This window comes from Sorex fumeus, unplaced genomic scaffold, assembly GCF_029834395.1.
Source record: "Sorex fumeus unplaced genomic scaffold, SorFum_2.1 ptg000039l, whole genome shotgun sequence".
Lineage (NCBI taxonomy): Eukaryota > Metazoa > Chordata > Mammalia > Eulipotyphla > Soricidae > Sorex > Sorex fumeus.
In genome coordinates this window covers 7,147,419-7,169,162 of record NW_026606096.1, presented here as the reverse complement: position 1 = coordinate 7,169,162, position 21,744 = coordinate 7,147,419, and the positions used below count along the sequence as shown (strand labels likewise).

General features: G+C 47.1%; 1 protein-coding gene and 1 pseudogene across 1 annotated transcript in view; one reads left to right on the top strand and one right to left on the bottom strand.

The window, feature by feature from the left end:
- Positions 1 to 9,173: 9,173 nt before the first annotated feature.
- On the bottom strand, positions 9,174 to 9,610 carry LOC130028089 (39S ribosomal protein L42, mitochondrial-like; annotated as a pseudogene).
- A 6,054-nt stretch (positions 9,611 to 15,664) lies between these two features.
- Positions 15,665 to 21,744, top strand: part of PEBP4 (phosphatidylethanolamine binding protein 4) — a 199,683-nt gene continuing 193,603 nt past the window's right edge. Inside the window, exons 1-3 of the mRNA XM_056119167.1 lie at positions 15,665 to 15,735; positions 15,869 to 16,005; positions 19,097 to 19,223. Of these exons, the coding sequence (XP_055975142.1) occupies positions 15,875 to 16,005; positions 19,097 to 19,223 (258 nt within the window). The 5' untranslated portion in view covers positions 15,665 to 15,735; positions 15,869 to 15,874. The remainder of the gene's footprint in view (positions 15,736 to 15,868; positions 16,006 to 19,096; positions 19,224 to 21,744) is intronic.

Here is a 21,744-nt window from a genome sequence, read left to right as displayed (position 1 = left end):
AAAATATGGGCACAGAAAACTGGAACAGAAGGAAGAGATCAATGAAACTTTGAGGGAGGAACAGCCACTGGCCCTGAGCAGAGCGGGCGGTGTGGTCTGCAGAAGGTCAGTGTCCAGCCCTCCTCTCCTTCCCTCTGTGCGTGGTGGTTGAGTTCCTACTGCTTCCCAGGCACGATGCTGAGTGCAGGCACAGCGGTTTACAGGACCAGATGGCCCGTCCCATAGAGCTAGCAGTCTAGGCGCAGGCAAGAAGAGCAAATAGTCTGATACCTGCTCTCCGGGTGGGAAAGCATCCAAGAAATTTCCTTGAAGGAAGTAATGTTTAAGTAACACCTGAAGGAGGAGCAGAAGTCTGCCGTATGGGTCACAGGCTAGGAGAGAATGGTATTCAGCAGAGGGTAGCTTGTGCAAAGGCCTTGGGCTAGGAGAGAGTGCGGTTGATCAGGAAAACAGTGAGTCATCTACACAGGCTGCTCAAGATGCTCTATATTGAGGAAAAAAGGGATTAGGGCAATTTCCAAAGTGGGTTCTGTTGAGCACTAGTTCCTTGGACTTCTGTGTACATGAAAATATACATAACATAAAAAGTACTATTTTATGTATATCTAAGTCACGTTATAATTCACAGTGCTTTGTGACTATCCACTATGTATTTCCAAAATAGTTATTTCCTGGCAGAATATCTGCTAGGCAATAAACTCACATTGTCCCAGTCCCCAGAAATTACATTTCTACATTCTATATGTTTGATGACTTTAAGTGCTCACATAAATGAACTCATACAATATTTGTATTTTATAACTATTTCCTAGTTTAACCCAATGTTTTCAGTTTCACCTAACACATATTAAATTTTTCTTTCTTTTTGTGGTTAAGTAATATTCTAATGAATGTATGGATAAACTACAGTTTAATTATACATTTACCTGTTTGTGGACACATGGGCTGTTTTTCATTTGGGGTGTAGTTGACATTGACATCTGTTACGGTCCGCTTAAAATTTCTGTATGTTTCTAGAGGTAGAATGGTTATATGGTAGTCCTATGACTAGTTTTTTGAATAACCACCAAATTGTTTCCACAGTGATTATACCATTCTATCTTCATAACCAGCTGTGTAAATGGGTTCCAACTTCTTTATATTCTCTGCACTTGTTATTTTCTATCTGTGTGTTTGATAATAGCTACTCTAATGGGTGGATGAAAATCTCATTGAGATTTTGATATGCCTTTCCTTAACAACTGGTGATGTTGAGCATTTCATCATGTACTTATTGGCCATCTGTAGATCTTTACTGAAGAAATGTTTATTCAGGCATGTTTCAGTTTTAATTGGATTGATTAATTAGAGTTGTAGGCATATGCTACAACTTTATATGCTATTGGATATATACTTGCAAATATTTTCTCCCATTCTATAGCTGTCTTATCACTTTATTGATTTTTTGATACAAAAATTTATTTTGCTATAGCCAAACTTAGATAGTTTTTTATTTTTTATCCCTGTGATTTTGGTGTCATATTTCCCTCCCTCTCGATCATTGACAAAGCCAGTGTTCGGAAACTCTCTCCTTACATTTTAAGAGCTTTATGACTTTAACTCTATTTTTTTAAATTTTAAATTTTTTTGGTGTCGTACTTTATTTTTTTTAAATCCCAAAGTGCAATGTTTTATTTATTTTTAATTTTTATTAATTCACCGTGAGATACAGTAACAAAAATTCCATGTTTGAACTTCGATCATGTAGTCATCAAACACCCATCCCTTCACCAGTGCACATTTTCCAACCACAAAAATCTCCAGTATTCCTACCCACCTCCCCATTCCATGCCTCCCCCTGCCTGTGTGTCAGGCAATTTGCAAAGTATTCTTTCCCTACTTTAGTTACCTTCAATATTTCGAGACCAGTCCTACCACCCTTCATACTTGCTGAAAATATAATTGCTAGACAATGTGTTTTGTACTGTTTGTTAAGGATATACTATAATGTTGCAAGGCTGCTCTTGCGGCCATGCACTCTAGAAATTCTAAGATTTTAATAATTAGGGTTTGCTTTAGCTCTTATATATAGATCTTTGACTTATTTTCACTTAATCTTTTATACAATATGAAGAGTCCTACTTCACCTTTTTGCATTTGATTCTCCAGGTATCCCTGGAACTATCGATTGAAGTGATTATCCTTTCCCCATTTAATGGTCTTGGCATACTTGTTAAAAGTCATTTTGCCATACAAGCAAAACTGTCTGGGGAGGGGGTCATTGTTCTATTCTACTGGCATTATATTTGTTTTTATACCAATACTACGAAGTTTAATCAAATTTTGTACATTCTAGTAACTTTTGAAATAAAAAACTGAATCCTTCAACTCTATTCTTCTCGAGATTGTTTTGGAATTTAGAGGTTCTTTGTAGCTATTTATTATTATTATTTTTTTGCCACACCTGGCACTCCTCAGGGTTTACTCCTGGTTCTGTGCTCAGGGATCACTCTTAGAAAGGTTCAAGGTGCCATATGCGTTGCCAGGTACTGAACCTGGGTTGGCCATATGCAAGGCAAGTGCCTTGCTGCTGTACTTACTCTCTTTCAAACCCATTGAGCTTCTGTAAAAATTTTAGGACAGGATTTTCTGTTTCTATGCAGATTATTGGTATTTTGATAGAGATTATATTATTCTGTAGATTGTTCTGGGTAGTATTTGGCATCTTAATCACATAACTCATCTAATCCACAAATGCAGGATTTCTTTTATTTATTTAATTTCTTTTAGTAATATTTACAGTATTCAATGTAAAAGGCTTTCTCATCCTTTGTTAAATTAATTAATTTTAATGCTATTATAGATGGACTTTATTACTCCTTTTTTAAATGGTTCCTTGTTAATGTATAGAAATGCAACTGATATGTGAGTAGTGAGTTTCTGCACTGAAACTTTGCTAAAGCCATTTGTTAGTTGTTTGAGTCATCAGGGTTTTCTACTAAAAGATGATCACATTTGAAAACAGAATTAATTTCACTTTTCCTTTCTAATTCGAGTGCCTTTTTTTTTCTTGTATAATTGCTCTGGTTGAAACTCAAGTACTATGTTGAATAAGAGTAGTGAAAGCAGCCATTCTTGCCATGGGCTGAATTGTGTTCCTCCCAAATTTATATGTTGAAATCCTAAACTACCTGGTATGTCCGAATATGAAAGTATTTGAGGAAAGAGTCTGGATCTGGAGCGACAGTACATCAGATAGGGTGTTTGCCTTGCATGCAGCCAACCCGGGTTTGATTCCCAGCATCCCATATGGTCCCCCGAGCACTGCCAGGAGTAATTCCTGAGTGCATGAGCCAGAAGAAATCCCTGTGCATTGCCGGGTGTGACCCAAAAAGAAAAATAAAAGTCTTTTAGGATGTGATTAAGATAAAAGAAGTCAGTGAGATAGAATCTCATCGAGTCTGATGGAGTCCTTATAAAAGGAGGAGATCTGGATACACAAAGCAAGCGAATTAACATCCTGTGAGGGCACAGTGAGAAGGAGCAGCCAAGGAAAGAGACCTCGGGAGAAATGAGCCCTCCTGACACCTGGATCTGAGCTAGCAGCCTCCAGATGTGGGAAATAGATTTCTGTTGCTTAGACCTTAACTCTGTGACAATTCACTACAGAAGCCATAGACAACTAATATTATTGTCTTGTTTCTGATTTTTAGGGGAAAATGCTATGTTTTCACTGTAGGATATGTACCCTTTACCATGTTGTGGTTTTCCTCTGCTCTCCTTCACTTGGTCACTTGACTTCCCGTTAATCGGCGATTTGCTCGAGCGGGCGCCAGTAACGTCTCCATTTGTCCCTGTCGTGTGCTAGTGTAGCCCAATGGCGTCTATTCGCTCTAGGAACACGAAGAGCCTCAAACCGATTGTTCATGATCTTGATGAAGAAGTCTGTCCATCTGGTAGGTGGGTGGCCTCGCAGTCTTTTGACATCCCGTGGAATCCAGTAGGTAACAGCTCTAGTCCAGTGGTTGTCTTTAAATCTCATTACGTGACTAGTCCATCTGATTTTTGATAACTTGGCAAATGAGACAGCGTCCCTGATTCTTGATCATTGACGGAGGTCAGAACTCCGGATTCTTTCTCTCATTTGAGTAAAACGTGATATTCCAAGCATAGCTCTTTCAATTCCTCTTTGGGAGACCTGAATAGCGTTCTCATCCTGTTTGTGTAGGGCCCAGGTCTCTGCTCTCCTTAGTTTTTTTTTTTAATATATATTTTTTTAATCAAGAAAGGGGGTGGGAGATATAGTAAAGGGATTAAGATATGTGCCTGGCATGCATCCCACCCTGAATTGATTCCCAGTGCCACATATGGTCCCCTGAGCACCTACGTGGGTCACTCCTAGGCATAGAGCTGCTAGCAGGAATCCCTGAATACTGCTGGGTGTGGCCCCCAAACCCTAAGAGAAAAAAAAGGAAATAATAAATCAACAAAAGAGATTTCATTTTGTCAAATGCTTTGTCTGTATCAATTGAAATTGCGATGGATTTTTTTTTCTTCATTCTGGTATATTATCTTTGTTGATATTTGTTGAAGCATTCTGGGGGGAAAATCTCATGAGGGTACAAAATTCTTTTAATATGCTGCTGAATGTTGTTTGCGAGGACTTTTTCACCAATATTAATAAAGGATATTGGTTTTTCATTTTCTTTTCTTATAGTATTTTTGTCTGACTTTGATATCAAGCTGGCCTCGTAAAATGACTAAGGAAGTGTCCCTTCCCACCTTCTTAGGAAGGATTTATAGTGACATATTTCTGTTCACTTTTCATTTCCTTTGAACATATGGATATGTTTAGTGGTTAATGGGGTAATTATAGCATCCTACAGCAATGTGATAAGAATAAAATTGAAGTCAGGACAATTGAAAATTTAAATGGACACAATTTAGCTTTTATTGCTTACAAAACCTCTTCTCCGATATATTTTTTATACATGGTAGGGACCCATCAGCCCAGATATTTTCCATTTGATTTTTTCACTTGTTTTTTTCTCTGGGCCACACCTGGCAGCTCTCAGAGCTTACACCTTGCTCTGGAATCTTATGCACTGGCAGAGCTTTCAACCAGGGCCAGCCACACACAAAGCAAACACTTTAACTGCTGTTTTCTCTCTCCAGCCCTGCACTTGACTTTTATATCCTTTATTTAGCAGCTGAATTACAGTGGCTGAAGAGGTGGTACAGGTGTTAAGGCACATTCCTTACATGCTTCATGCAGCTGATCCTCGTCTCAACACCCCACATCCATCCCCAGCACCACATGACTCCCCGAGTACTGGGTGCAGTCCTGGAAACCTCCTGAACTGCCAGGAAATCCTCAGCAGTACAGGACGCAAGCAGAATCTTGCCCTTTGGCATTCACATTGAAGGGCATGTGGACTGAGAATTACTGAGAGGGGCCCCCAGGTCTTCTGAGGACTATTTTGGAGGCCCCCTCCATCCCTCAAAACAGAAAGTTGAGTTACAAAGCAAATGTACATTAATACCAGCTTTTATGCTTGTGTTTGAGAGTTTGATATTTTTTTCCAGCTTCAAATTATGTCTGTTGTCCTTTGAACTGTCTCATCTTTTGAAAGACAATTTTGTTGGCTATAGTAGACTCAGTTTAGAGTTTTTTACTAAATACTTAAAATATATCACTCTAGGGGCTGGAGCGATAGCACAGTGGGTAGGGTGTTTGCCTTGCACGTGGCCGACCCAGGTTCGATTCCCAGAATCCCATATGGTTCCCCAAGCACTGCTAGGAGTAATTCCTGACTGCATGAACCAGGAGTAATGCCTGTGCAACGCCAGGTATGACCAAAAAAGAAAAAACAAACAAACAAAAAAAAAACAAACAAAAATATATGATTTTAGTGACATACTGGCCCCAAGGTTTCTACCAACAACCACACTGACCCTCTTAGTAAGAATCCAGGGTACAAATGCCTTCCTCTTGTGTTTCTTGTATTCATAATTTTTTGAGGTTACATTTGGTGTTGAGCCAACGGCCACTCTTGGCTCTGTGCTCAGGGGTCACTCCTGAAGGTGCTCAAGGGACTATATATGTGGAGAAGGGGATCAAACAAGGGTGAGCCTCAGTGTATTTATAAATTAATATAAATTAAACTTGGAGATATTTTGACCATTAGTTTTCAAGTAATCTTTCTTTTTCTTTTTCTGGAGCTCTTATAAGTAATATTGTGCTCTAGTTGATGGTATGTATGGTCTCTTAGGTTCTGCTCACTTTTCTTATTCTTCTCTCTCCCCCTCTTTATTGTGGTGGTTCTCTCAAGTGGTATTCAGTAGGCCCAGGGGTTACTGTTGGCAATTCTTGGCCATCTGGGATGGAGTTTCAGTGCTTAGGCCCTGTGACGCCAGGAACCACCAGGACCACCTCAAAGGCTTTTGGGGGACTTCCAGGGCCCTACCCAGTGATGCTTGGGTACCATGTAATATGGGAGATTGAATCAGATACTGAGTCTGTCCTAGCTCCCTTATGGCTCCTCAGACCCCAAAATTTCTGTTTGTGTCTCTTCAAATTCACTGGTTTTAATTCCTGCTCAGAATTTCGGTTAAATTTCCTAGTAGGTTTTCCATTCAGTTGTTTTTCAATTTCAGCTTCAGAACTTGTTTTGTTACTTTTTAAACATTTCTATGTCACATTTTGATCATCTCTTGTCTTCCTGGAGTCTTTTTTTGTTTTTGTTTTTGGCTTTTTGGATCATACCCGGCAATGCTCAGGGGTTACTCCTGTCTTTGCACTCAGGAATCACTCCTGGTGGTGCTCAGGGGACTATATGGGATGCTGGGAATCGAACCCAGGTCAGCCACATACAAGGCAAATGCCCTACCTGCTGTGCTATCACTCCAGTCCCTTCCTGGAGTCTTTTTGCTCATGTTTTCATTTAACTCTGAGCATATTCAGAGTTATTTGATTAAATAATGTCTGCCTAATAAGATTAATGCCCAGTCATCAAGGATTATTGATATCAGTTGATTTTATTCCTTTGAATAGGTCATTTACTTGAGTGATTTTTTTTCTTTCTAAAAATTGGGCATTTGTAGAAACAAAAAGCCACTATCCCAGTCTTTGTCCAGACTGGCGTTCTTCCCGAGAGTCTTCCTGATTAGCTGGACCTGCTCTATGCCTTGGTCTCGGGGTAGGCAAAAACTACAATCTCCTGAGGTCATTTCTAAGCAGGCTTCCCCACCCCCACTCCAGTTTTTATCTTATTAAATTTTTTAAATTGAATCTCCATGAATTACAAAGTTTCAAAGTTATTTATGATTGAGTTTCAGGCCTAACATTGAGTTACAATGTCCCAATACCAATCCCTTCACTAGTGCCAACTTGCTCAACCAATGTCCCAGTTTCCCCCTCACCTCTTCACCCTTGACCTTCCACCTGCCTCTGTGGCAGGCACTTTTTTCTTTTTAGACATTTTGGTTTAAAATATTATTACTGGTAGGGTATCACATAACTCTTTTTTAAAAAAAATTTTATTAGTGAGACACCATGAGGTACAGTTGTAGACATACAAATTTTTGTGCTTGGGTTTCAATTATACAATGATCAAATACCCATCTGTCCACCAGTGCCCATTTCCCACCACCATGGATCCCAGTATCCCTCCCACCCCCATCCCCCCCATTCCCCCCTGCCTCTGTGGCAGGGCATTCCCTTTTGTTCTCTCTCTCCTATTGGGTGTTGTGGTTTACAAAAGAGGCAATGGGTGGTAATCATGTTTGGTCTAGTCTACTTTTAGCATGCTTCTCCCATCCTGGGAGGATCCTCCCAACACCCTTTATTTGGTGCTCTCTTCTCTATCTGAGCTCCCTTTTCCCCTAGCATGTGTGGCTGGCCTCCAAGCCATGGAGTAAAATTCCTGGTACTAATCTCGGCCATTCTTGGGTGTTAGTCTCCTATTTTGTTACTTTATGTTCCCCAGATGAATGCAATCTTTCTATGTCTATCTCTTTCTCAGAAGTCATTTCACTTAACATGATACTTTCCATGTAGTACCAGTTGTATGTAAATTTCATGACTTCCTCTTTTGTAACAGCTACATAGTACTCCATTGTGTAAATGTACCAAAGTTTCTTTAACCAGTCATCTGTTCTCGGGCACTCAGGTTTTATCCAGATTCTGGCTATTGTAAAGAGTGCTGCAATGAACAAACAAGTGCAGATATCACTTCAACTATACTTTTTTTTGCCTCTCTGGGATATATTCCCGGGAGTGGTATTGTTGGGTCAAATGGGAGCTCAATTTCTAATTTTTTGAGAATCGTCCATACTGTTTTCCAAAAGGGCTGAACCAGTCAGCATTCCCACCAGCAGTGAAGGAGAGTTCCTTTCTCGCCACATCCACGCCAGCATCGGTTGCTTTTGTTCTTTTGAATGTGGGCCAGTCTCTGAGGTGTGAGATGGTATCTCATTGTGGTTTTGATCTGCATCTCCTTGATGATTAATGATGTGGAGCATTTTCTCATGTGCCTTTTAGCCATTCGGATTTCTTCTTTGAGAAAGTTTCTATTCATTTCATCGCCCCATTTTTTATGGGGTTGGATGTTTTCTTCTTGTGGAGTTCAACCAATACTTTGTATATCCTTGATATCAACCCCTTGTAGGATGTGTAATCGGCAAATATCCTTTCCCATTTCGTAGACCGTCTTTGTATTTTGGTCACTGTTTCTTTTGAGGTGCAGAAGCTTCTTAGTTTAAGATAGTCCCATTTGTCTATCTCTGTTTTCACTTGCTTGGCCAGTGGCAGGGTATCACATAACTCTTAAACCTCTTTTCAGTGACCCGTCCTTCTCCAAAGGGTCCACTTCCCTTGACCATTGTCATAAATGTTCCCTTCTCTTACCTCCCTCCTCACCCCCCCACCCACCGGATTGAGTACCACTGATCAATTTTCCTGCTCTTCATTTCTGTACCCTTTAGGCATTTGCTATTTCTCTAATACATTTCCTTCTGTTCCACATATGGGAGAGATCATCTTTGTCCGAGCCTCATGTGCTTTACTTTTTTGCCCTTTTTAAAAAAAAATTTAGACACTTTATTATATTTTAAGGTATAATATAATAGTGAATATATCAGAATGCATTCTCTCAAATGGCCAATGAGACAGAGAATAACATTTTTTTGATTCCTCAATAGAACCTGTCTTTCGGAGGACCCAGTTTCTTGTGACCTCTACAATACTTTCCATGATTGTAGCAATGGTGCTTGGTAGTAAAGAACATTTTGTGGAGTTGTTCGATCATAAGCCCTTGCTCAAATATTTAGTATTTTCTTGAAATCTGTTTTTTATCATTTGATCGTGTGTTTATTCATTATTATGCACAGAATCTGGTCAAGGGGTAAGTTTTGTGTGTTCATATGGAATGTCCACAGATGGGTGGTAACATACTATCATCTTCCTATTAGATATCAAAGCAAACTCAACCTTGTTATTAGAGTCATCTGGAAGAGAAGAAAATGTAGGTTTAGGATGACAAACACAATGCAAAGCTCTGTTTTGAATTGGAACTGCATGTTTCAAGATTGTTCTGCTTGATGTTGCCCATTTTACTGTTGCTACTGCCATGGTAAATCCACAAACAATTTTCATCCCTTGACAACTGCTCACCACAAACCCTCCATCTTGCCTCTCATGTGCCTTTCTTAAAACAGCTGCTTTGGAATGGCTTAATTTCCCAAAGACTCTCACCTTAGTTTCTCCTTGGCTCTTCATCTGTTACATGTGCTGATCCAAGGGGAAAAGCCAGGAACTTGGTTGTGGTTTCCTCTACACCAGAAGTAAATTGTTGTGCCAGGTAGCATGTGAGGTAAGGATGAGTGAAAATGCCAGGAAGCCTTTCCTTTGTGAAGGTAGTTTTTTCTTGATGGTAATTTACTTGAATGTTCTCATACTATTTTCCAAAGGTCCTGTATGGTTAGATAATGTTGCATAGGGTTTGTTTATATCTGTCGGTTTTCTTTTAAAAATTTTGTTTGTTTGTTTGTTTGTTTGTTTGGGGACATACCCAGTAATGCTCAGGGGGTTACTCCTGGCTCTGAGCTTAGGAATGATTCCTGCTGGGGATCAAACCCAGGTCAGTTGCTGCAAGGCACACACCATCTGCACCATACTATCACTCCAGCTCTGTTGTTGCTCTTTAAATTTCCAGTAATAACGAGGACTTAGAGCTTCCTAATATATAATTTTGCTGGTATCACCTGCATTGGTTTGGTTTTTATAAATAGCTTTATTGAGAAATAGTCTATACATAGTACAACTTATCAAATCATACGGCACCATTAAAGTGTACATATTTTAGTGTTTGGGGCATAATTATAGATATGGACAATCATCACCAGTTCATTTTAGAACCTTTTTATCACCTCTAAAAATAAAGCAGCTCTTACACATTAGCTATCACCATCATCCCTGCATTGACCCACAAGCCCTCTGCCAGTAGAGCCACTGATCTTTGTGTTTCTACATAATAGCCTATTTTACACATTTCATATGCATATGATGGTAAAATGTGGCCTTCTTTCTTTTCTATATTATATTTTAGGGTTCTTTCCAGCAGTGCTCAGGGCCCCAGGGCCACTCCTATTGATACTCGGGTTGATACAACTTAGGCCCAGAGGTGCTGGGGGGCACCTGGGACACCTCAACAACGTTCAGGGTGTGGGGGTAATATACAGTGTCAGGGACTGAACTTGGGGCCTCACACATGTAAGACAGACATTCCAGTCCTTTAAGCTATCTCCTGGTCCCCCATGACTGATTTCTTCCAGTTAGCACAGCTCCACGCTTCCCACCTCTAGCCCAGGCTGTGTGGAGGGTGGAGGGTACCTAGTGGACAGAGGATGTAGTGAACAGTAAGGGTGCTTCATGGAGCCAGACTCCTGGACTTGTCCAAAACCGCAGTTGCATCAGCCTCAAGGTGAGGAGAAGGAGAAAGGAACTGAAGATATTGGTGAGTGAATAGCAGGAAAGTCTCTTCTGAACTGGGCCTCAGAGTGAAGGAAGTCAAAATAGAGAGACAGAGAGGACAGTGGTTAAGGAATTCAAGTTCAGATTGAGAAGGGACACTAGTGCAGAGGGAGTGTGAGAATGAGCGAGGGGGAAGGAGAGACTGTTTTCCGAATGCTCCTGGGCCTGCGGTGCTTCTTACAGAAGACAGTGTTCAAAAAGTTGCTACAGGAAGAGAGGCATAGGGAGTGTTGGAAAAGGCATAGTTGGATATGGACTTCATCTAGGGTGGACACAGCAACCTCAAGGAGGGAAGAAAGGCCCCATGTTACCAGTGTAGGAAGACAGGAGCACCGGTTAGGACTGATTCTGAGGGAGCACATCTCAAAGGGCATAGATTTCAACGAGAGAATAGAGGAATTAGAGTTCTGACGCAGCCAGCGGGTACGGGCTGTGCATCAGCCTTACCTCTCAGTCCTGAAATGTTGGTGGGGGAGATACAGTCATTCCCCACTTAAAAAGATTGCAGGAAAGCAGCTTCTCAAAGGGACACAGAGACTCTGGTTATGGGAGGAGGAGGGAGCTATTTGTGTAGAAAGTTAAGAATGAAGGGATTTCAATGAGAAAAGCAAACAGTGTTGAAACTACTGTATACATAAAAAAAACACAAATGACCTTTGCCTAACACTGCATGCAAAAACTCACTCACATGTTACGGATATGACATAAATGTGACAGCTAAGACAGTAGAACACAGGACAGAATTTGGGATATAATACCTAAGGCACTGGCAGGTGAAAAAAAAAAAGTTAAACTTCACCAAATTTATTTTTAAATATTTTAAATATTTTGTGCACCAAACTAAAGTACACTGTAATTTATTTTTTAACAAAAGGGCCAAAGGGCCTAAGCAATAGTCTGGCGGGTAAATTGGGTAGGGTGCTTGCTTTGAATGCAGCAGATCCAGGTTCAATCCCTAGCACCCCATATGGTTCCTTTAGCCCTGCCAGGAGTGATCCCTGAGCACAGAGGCAGGAATAAGTCCTTAGCATAATAGACCCCTCCAAAAAAATGAATTAAAAAGAATATGGGGGAGTTTGGTCACTGCAATTGTTTGAATCCAGAAACCTAGGGGAGGAAGGGAGAAGCTGTGTCTGGGTAGCTACTGGGTGATGATGGGAGAGGGACCTAGGCAGGGTCTGGAGGATGCAGGGGCTCAGGAGTTCTGTAGCACTCTAGAAGCTCCCCAAGATCTGAAAAGGAAGGAGTGCTTGGGTTTAGCCTGGTTTGGAGGTGTTCAGAGGTGTTCTCAGCCAGGTGACTGAACAAAGAGAAAAGAGCTTCATGGGTGAGCACCGAAAGATCAAAACCTGTTTTGAGCAAAACATGCTGATGAGAGGGCAGGGAATGGTTCCCCCTGACTTGTAATTGAACCTCTGATCTTGGATTCTGGTATGAGACCAAGTACTATGAATTAAAAAATACAGAGAACCACTGCATTCTGTCAGATCTCCCTGTACCAAAACAGGTCAGAGAAGGTTAGATAAATAAGCAAAAGGGATTCGGGGCCCAGGCCAACCTGAGTGGTTTGTTTCCCACTGATTTAGAGTGAGCTGTGAGTTCTTAAGAGGAAATAAGAACTAACAGAAATACAAGTAGCAAGAGTGTCTGGCCTTCAAGCAAGAATTCTTTAAGCAATGTGCACTCCAGGCCTGGAGCAGTCTGGGCACTGCCTCTAAGCAGCTTACAGGTCGCGTGTGCCAGACCAAAAGGCCTGTAAGTACAAGTGAGCAGGCAGTGAAGACTATCCTGTCCCTCTCAGAATTATTTTTTATAATATCCCATTAATCCTGGGGTCTTGTTCTGCCTCCCAATCTTTTGTGTATGTGTGTGTGTGGGGGGGGGGGGAGTTGCTGGAAGTTGTTGGGAGAACAGTTGTTGGCTGCTCGGGAGACTTCCGAAGGGTGCTCAGGAGACCCTGGGCTTCCTGAGCCCTGCTATGCTTGGGATTCCCTGGGTTGTGCTGGCTAGTGATGTTCTGGGGTCCATATGACGCCTGGGATTGAGCCAGGCTGGGTCACTGGCAAGGCATATGCTTTAAGCCCTGTACTCACCATCTCTCTGGCCCGGCCTCTAATCTTAGAAGATGTTCTTGAGCATTGGGTGTTTGATGCTGAACCAGGCCAGTTATGAACGGAGGGGGCAAGAGCAAACAGCAGGCCATCTGAGAACCCTCTGGGATGCTTATCATGACCAAAGAGCCCTATCCCCAGAGAAGTGCCAACAGGCCTCTGAAAAGGTTTCTGAAGCATCTCAGACACTTTCCCACAGTAGAGTACTCCCCAGCCTGTGTGAGCCTATGTGAGGCACTACGCCCAGCCCAAGAGCAAAATGACTTTTGGGACATGAGTCCACCATCTTCTCAGGTCCCTAAATACCCGAATAAACCTGTTTTCCTCACATCATCTCTTGTTTCTTGAATACTGCCCTTCAAGCAGTGGATATCCAAACTTAGGGTCCCTATCCTAAATATAGCAAGGTCAGAGAGAAAGCTCAGTGGCCATGTACATGCTTAGCAAGCCAGAGGCCCAGTGAGATCTCTTGCACCTCTGAAAGACACCCCTGAGGACTGGCAGACTCAATCCCCAAGCACTAGGCTCAAAGGAGCCCCCCCCCCCACACACACACACACACCTGGGTATGGCTTCCCAAACCAAAATTCCATCCGTTGCAAACACATAAGGAAGGAGTAAAGTGCTCTGCGTAGATCAAGACTCTTAGGGCATTTATCAAGATATTTAGGGACCTGAGAAGATGGTGGACTCATGTCCCAATCTTCAGTCTCTTAGAGGAAATAGCACCAGTTATGCACCAAAGCTGGGGGGCGAGCTGTGACCGCCTAGGGACCAGCGAAGCAGGAGGCGGTGGAGAGTCGAGAGGCGCGGCTAGAGGGGCAGGAAGAACCGGCAGCGCGGTGCATTGTGGGTCACGCGGAGGCTTCTGGGCTTTAGGAACCGGCGACGTCTGAAGAGCGAGTCGAGCCAGACTTGGGGCCTAGAGTCCCAGGCCCTGGGTTCAAATCCCGGTTGCATGCTCACTACCCCTGTGACCCACGTCCTGGCTCGCTAATGACTCTGTGACTCAGTCTCCCCTTGTGCCAAGTGGGCAAATAGCACCCCAGGAGGGGTCAGCACCTGCGGGGGTTGGAGGATGCTCTGAGGCAGCCACGGTGACCGGTGGACCCGGGAGGCCCCAGGCAGCTGCTCTCTGCCCGAACTCGTGCCCGTGACGGTGAAGGCAAAAATCCCTTATCCTTGCATGGCCACCCTGCAGAGATGCCCAAGCCTTGTCGTGGGGAGGACAGGCCCATGCATGTATCATTGAGCGAGCCCCGGTGCACCCAAGTACCACCTATAACACCCCACGCCAGGATATTGCAAGCAGGCAACAGGATCTGGGTGGTGGGGGGCGGGGAGTCTTAGGAATGAGCTGTCTGTGAGGGAGCCCTAGTCATACCTCAGGGAATCTTATTATTGAGAACCCGTGTAACGCATAACCCAGGAGAAGGGCGTTCTGTTCGAAATTGAGCCCCAGGGAGCAGAAATTCAGCAGGAAAAGCAAAGAGTGCAGAACATTTGGGTTCCTCTGAGAAGGTTGTTATGTGTGTTATAGCTCTGATCTCACCCCGGAGGCACGCATCACTTCCCCAGACACACACACACACACACACACACACACACACACACACAGTGTTTGGATGATCTTCCTAGTATCTGAGAGGGAGCAGGGCAGAACCCAGGAGTCCTTGCCCCCCTACCTACACCCACTTTCCCTCTTAGCAAATTCAGAGAGCTGAGCACTTTGCACTTTTGTGTACAGCAGGTAGGGTTCTTGCCTTGCACGCAACAGACCTGGGTTCGATTCCCCTACACCCCATATGGGCGTTTTGTTAGAAGTTGAGTCTTTCCAGGAGTGATATCTGGGCATCTCCAGGTGGTATGGCTCCAAAACAAACAAACCAAAAAAATGAATAAAAAAAAATTAAAAAAAAAAAGTGGGCAACTGCCTACGACTGCCCTGCTGGCTCCTGTTCCCCTCAGAGCCCCTCACGCTCCCTCTGGCAGCTATGCCCCCAAGGCAGACAGGCAGGCCTGGTGGCCCTCAGTTCAGGGCTGGTGCAGGACCTCTTCCCGCACAGTCCTGCTGCCTTCTTGCTGTGCTGCCTTCTCCAGGGACTATTATTTTGGGAGCATGCTGAGCTCAGCACTCTGCAAGGTGCCAATGACCTGACCCTACCCTGTCCTCAGCTGACCTCGGGGAGGCAGGGTGGCCTGCTCCCACGCAAGGTCCCTGAATCCAGCATCACCACCAGACTTGCCACCTGGGTGGTAGATGGACAGGGAGACAAGCCGGATCATGCTCTCATAGAAGCTGAGCTTGGGGCCACCAGGCTCCCTGGGGCCAAAGAAGCCGGCTGGCTCTCGGCCACGCAACCTCACACAGGGCGGGTGCCGGGGCAGGGTAGGAACTGCGCCAGCGGCTTATATAAGCACTTGTGCTTTGCAGCCTGCTCTGTGGCCTGGCAGCCGGGCATGAGTGACCACAAAACCCTGCCCCACAGAGGAGGGGCCTCAGTCAGGCTGGCAAGTGAGTTGGCAAAAGGCCTCCCCGGAACCAGTGTCCGGCTGGTGCGTTTGCTGCAAAGTCTGGCAACTGCTGCCTCTCTCCCTAAGTCTCCACCTGAGGTCTTTGATCCCCCAGGGTGGGCCTGGCATGAGGTGGGGGAGGCCTGGCTTGGGGCAGCCCTAGTGTGGGGCGGGCCCTGTTGTTCTGTGCCCCTCAAAGACCCCACAGTTCTGAAGGCTCCTTTTGTTGCAGGTGCTCATGGGCTGGACAGTGAGGCTGGTCGCGGTGGCCCTGTCTTGGGGTCTCATACTGGCGGTCATTGCAGACACAGAGGAAGATGACTCGTGTGTGTACGAGGCCCTGTCTGACAGCGATGCTGTCATCTGCAAGTAAGACGGGGGGGTGGGGGGGCTCTGTGGGCCCAGAGAATGAGCCTGTGAATGGAAAGCGAGTGGGTGTTTCCAGGAGGGGGCCTTCCAGGGCCCAGAAGCACATCTGAGCCCCCATTTGTGGCTGTGTAGGCTCCGCCTCCATGGAAGATGGCATCCCCTCCAGAGGGAGTTCTGGGGTCAGTGCCTCCACCTTGGGGCTCTTGGCATACGGGGACTCTACTGGGACCCAAGAGAGACCATCGTCTTGGATGCTCCCCACCCACCCCAACTGTGGCAGTTTTAAGAAAATAGACAGTGGGGGAGTGGCTGGGAGCATGAGGAAACCTTCCCTGTTTAGGAGGGGGTTTGTTCTGCCAGAACTAGATCCAAGAGTGGGGCAGAGAGAGACCGCAGGTGCGTGGTCCCGGGCCTCATTCCATCTAGGGACGCAGCTCTCCTCTCCTCACTGCCTCTGTCGGTGGAATGGCTGTTCTTGCCCTGGTTGTCCGGGCAGCTGCCACGTCCCCTGCCAGCCAGTGCCCAGCCGGCTGGCTGGCATCTCCCCAAGAGGTGTGAGGGTGGGGACAGCCTCATCTTACAGGTGTGCACAGTTGAGTTCTTGCTCACAATCTGTCTGCAAGGATGAATGCCTGCTTTCCCCCTACCAAGTTGGCTAAGGGAGTTGAAAAACGAATTTCTCTCCTCTCCACACACGGCATAAACAGTCTGGTTCATGCCGCAGGTGAGTGTGTTTGTGTGGGAGTGAGGGGCGGGGGGGAAGAACCTTGAGGCGCTCCGCTGAGCAGAATCTTCTGGAGTGTAGTGTGGGTGGGCACCAGAGGCCCAGGGCGGGGCCAGCCCCCAGGCTGGCCCGTGTTCTCATACAGTGGTGCTCAGAGAAAATGACCCTTCAAGTGCAGTCATGGCAGGTGGCTGCTGGGGTCCCACAGGCCTGGACTCTGCCTTAGTACCACACCCACCCACCCGCCTCGGAAGCTCCTGGACCCCCACTGGAGGTCAGCCAGTGCTTTAGGCTCTTTGATTCATTTCTGTGGTAGACCAGCTGGTTGGTGCTACATCTCCTATGGTTCTCCTCCAGGCAAAAGAACCCCAGAGATGATGTAACCTGCCCCACCCCTGGGGAAGGAAGTGCTCCACAGAGTATGAATCACCCCCTGGTCTAACACTCATACTGCCCCCCTGACCCCCACCACTGTCTATTGCTCACTCCCTTGGGGGCCTGCCCAGAGAAACTGCATCTCTCATGGGGATTCAGCGTCCCCAAAGCCCACAGGCATGACTCGATTGCCACAGTGTTGCACATCGTGTGGGTGACCCCTTCAAGATCTGCCAAACCAGCAACCTCCAGGTTGATGCAAACATAGACATTCCAAGGCTGCCCTCACACCACAGCTCCACAGTGCCCGAGCTGGCACCTCTTGGGCAGCAGGGTGCCTGCCGCCCTGTGCAGGTGACCCCAAGCCCCGGGATCTGACCCCTTGTGCTTAAAGGCTGCACCCTGCAGCTGCTTCCTCACCCCAAGAGAGGCCCCCTCTCTCGGACCCTACCCGTGTCCTTCCCCTTTTGTGGTAGGTGCCACAGTGAGCAAGTTCCACCTCCCACGTGGCACTGCAGGCATGGGGCCAAGAACAAGGCACTTCGCTGTGGAGGGAAAGATCCCCCTGAGCCCCATCATGCCCACTGCATCCTGCCCGCTGCCAGCAATGCAGCCTCGTGTCCTGGGGCCTTTGCACTTTCCTCACTCAGGGGCAGCTGGGCATGGGGACCCCTTTCCAGATCCAATCCTCGGGGTGCCGAGGCAGTCCCTACAGTCAAACAGAAGCCTGCTGACTTAGTGGCCCTGCAGGGACAGCCGAGGGACACCCCTGCGGTAGCACTCCATGACCCGCTCTTGTGCCCGTTCCTCTGAGCACTTCAGCGGGCTTTGTCCCCCAGGTCCTGAAGTCAAACTGTCAACCAGCCTGTGGTCTCATCTGCAGGCGCCACTCTGCCTCCAGCCCACTCACTGACCCTGATCCCCAGCCAGCAGCGCGAGGACTGGAGAGGGACAGCAGCCGAGGGTGGCCGTCCACAGCTGTCTCAGCAGGCCCACGGGGTGCGCCCTGATCTCTGTTCGAAGCCCGTTCCCAGGCCAGTGCCCCAGGCCGGGGCCCACTGCTCCCCAAGAGGAGGCTTCCGGTTCTCATTTCAGATGAAGCATCGGGTCTGCAAGGCTGAGACAAGGTCCCTAGGAATAAATGCCACCCAGGAAGGCAACCCTGGTTTTTCTTAAACTGCCTATGGTGAAACTGATTTTTTTGGACAATGTTTCACTTATAAGTAGCAGTTTCCAAGAATATATCCATTTAAGTGCGGACTGGCTGCTTTTAGCTGGAAAATTCTCCCCCCCCCCCCCGCTGCCCCCCGAATCCCCCAGTGATTAGTTCCTACTCATCCTTTAGCTCTCAGCACCTGCTTTGCTTTTCTTCATTATTCTTACTCTAACCTCTCTGTAAGTTCTCCTAATCACAATGTTACTCTGTAACACGAACATACTTTACACATATTTGAGATGATTTGGGTTTTTGCCTGAGATATGAGACATGAGCTCAGATGTCTCTGAAATCGCAGTGACTCTTGAAAACTCGGTGAATGGAGGTGGAGTCTAGGACTGGGTAGTGCCTAGCTCAGAGATGGTTATTTCGGGGACAGAGAGCAGTCCAGGGCGGTGACGAGCTATCTGTGGGGGCGTCAATATGCAATCCAACTAAAAATGCCAACCACATCTGCCTCAGGAAGTGGATTTTCTTTCCAAAGCAGACCCCGATATTAGACCACACCTTATGACCCCTCGTAACACCGGGGTCTGTGACAGACACGAATCCCTCACCGGGTCTCTCACACCACGGGCATGAGTGGGCACTGTCCATCTTCCCATCTGCAGGAGGGGAAACCGAGGCACATGCCCTCAACTGTCTGGCTGTGACACATTAGAGCAGGCGTGGGCCTCAGTCGCACTGGGCTTCGCATCCTACCCATGCCAGAGCACATGAACCCCGGTCTCCCCCCAAACCCTCCACCCTGGTCTGACAGCCCCCTCTCCCCACAGGGGCCTCGCGGTTCTGTACCCGGAGCTGGGCAACATTGGCTGCATGTTCGTGCCTGACTGCAACAACTACAGAGAGAAGATCACCCAGTGGCCGCAGCCAATGGTCAGTTTCTCGAAGGCTGTGGAGGTGAGTGAGGCACTAGGCCTACAGGGGCCCGGGGGACCTCGGGTTCCTCCATGCTTGCTTGTTTGGTGACCTGTAGTGCATTCCAGTGACAGTAGATGGCTGTTGCCATCTGCACATACCTTCCGAGGGGAGCTTGTGCACTGGAGGAGGTCAGATGGACCGGAGGGCTAGTGGCAGGGCCTCTACCTGCATCCGGCAGCCCCATTTTCAGAGTCAGGCTCTGCTCTGAGTGCGGGGACCTGCTGATGTGTATCGTACGCTGGGCAGGGGCTGTGGAGTCCTTTCTCCAGGTGCTCGGTGGTAGAGCTTCCAGAATCATCTGAATTGGGGAGTTGCTCACGGAAGTACATGGGGGAAGGAGGTAGATACTTCTCAGGAGGAGTCTTACAAGTTCCCGCATCTTAACTCTCCATCATCACAAAGTGAAGATGCTCAAAAGTTTGCCCAAAGTTGTCTAAAGGATCAAAGCATGGGAGGTTCAGAATGAGACATAGCTCTTCCTCTTACTGGCTTACAGGGGCCATGGGGACCTCGGTGTCGGGTGGGGTTGGGGCGGGGAGTGTCCTGGCTGCCTCCTTTGCTTTGGAGGTGTGGTAACTGGGAAACTCCCAGGGACCACCTTGTGGAATGCTGGCCCAGGGCTTTGCCCACCGCTTCTTCCTTGAGTCCTGCCCTGCCAGGCAGCGGGCAGACCTGCTGGTCTTGTAAGAGGAGCACAGTCTGACCTGGGACCGTGAGGGTTCCAGGCCTCAGCCTTGGGGTCGGGGGCGTGGAGACAGAGTGTCTGGCGAGGACGTCCCAAGCATGCACGAGCTGCGTGCGGGGCCAAGGGCTGCCCGCTGGCCTCTCCCTGCCTCTCGGGCCAGCCTGGGAGCTCTGTTCCTCAAGCAGAACTAGGTAAATGTGGGATCCACACAGACTGCTCAGAAGCACAAGACTCGAGTTTTCCTGTCTAAACTATTCTTGCTGCTGTGGGAGTCTTGATCATGAGCCTGAGCCTGTGCACCCAAGGCGGACTTCCCTGCCTGCACCGGAGATAAGAAGCATCTTCCAGGGCTGGAGCGATAGCACAGCAGGTAGGGTGTTTGCCTTGCATGCGGCCAACCTGGGCTCAATTCCCAGCATCCCATATGGTCCCCTGAGCACCATCAGGGGTAATTCCTGAGTGCAGTCCCAGGAGTAACCCCTGAGCATTGCCGGGTGGGACCCAAAAAGGAAAAATAATAAAGCATCTTTCCTCTGGGGGGTCAGGAGAGCGAGGAAGAGAAGACCCAGCCCCGCCCTGTTCCCCAGTGCCTGCACAGCCCTCCCGGGAGATACCCCTCTCCATGGACAGTGGGGGTGGGGAGCAGGAACTGGAGCCTCCTGTAATGCTTGTGATGGGTGGGGTAGGGGGAGGTGGGGGGAGGGGGTGCAGGAGGAGCTAGTGGCAGTGGTACAGAAGCAGGGAAGCCCAGTCCTCTGGGAGGAGGATACTGCTGCCCCTTAGGACAGGACTCTGGGGTTTACTGTTAATGCTGTTGTCCGGGGGCTTGGCACAGAAGGATGGAGGAGTTTGGACCAGATTTTTTCACATGGCCCCATGTGGTTCTTAGCAATGGCTCCGCTCCACCTGGCTTTCTGTAAATGACCACTAGATGGCGATGCAGGCTTCTCCGAGTGCCTTTGACCCACGCCAGCTGGCTTTGCGGTTCATTCCTGTTAGCTGAGCGTGCTTGTCCCGGGTGTGGTCCGGACACAACACAGAAGACACCTCACCCCCTCCAGAGCTGAACTTTCTCATTGTTGGATGTCCCCTCCTATCTCGTCCTAGAAATGTGTAGGCGACTGGCCTGTGCCCCGGAGTACTGTGAAGTGTCCAGCGGTGGCTATAAAAGCCAAGGAGGGTGCGGTTTCATGAGGGGCTTCATCAAAGTGGCAAAAAAGAAGGGGAGAAAAGTGGAGAGTCTCCAGCTACACAGCTGGAGTTTGTGGGAACAGCTGTGTGGTCATCTGAGCACTGTGCACCTGTGCACCTGGTCCCACCTGCTATTCAAGTGTTATGTCCCCAAATGCTCTAAGTCAGCCACTTCAGTAATTTTTTTAAATATAATATTCACAACAAGTAGCAAAAGCCTTTCAGAAGTGTTATATGCCCCCAGAGAGGGAATGAGTTATTGATTCACACACTGAAACCTCTAGGGACAGTTTCAGGTCTGGTGAGAGCCAGTGCTCAAGCAACTTTACTGGAACCTTTGTCTGCCTGCCTCTTTTCTCTACACATAATCCCAGGCTGGTTCTGGTTAAGAGTTCTTTCCTTGTGGTGGCAAAGATGACCGCATCAGCTTTGGGTTATCTGTAACTACTGAGTAGGATTTCTTTTGGACTTTCTGACTATAGTGTCGCAGTTTTAACTGGCTTATCAGACGCAAGGGGAGTACATGGCTGGATGCTTTCCAGACACCCAAATCCTAGGTTTTGTTCTACTTGGATCACATGCCTTTCTCTTAACCAACTAGCGGTCCTGAGTAGCCCCCACTTA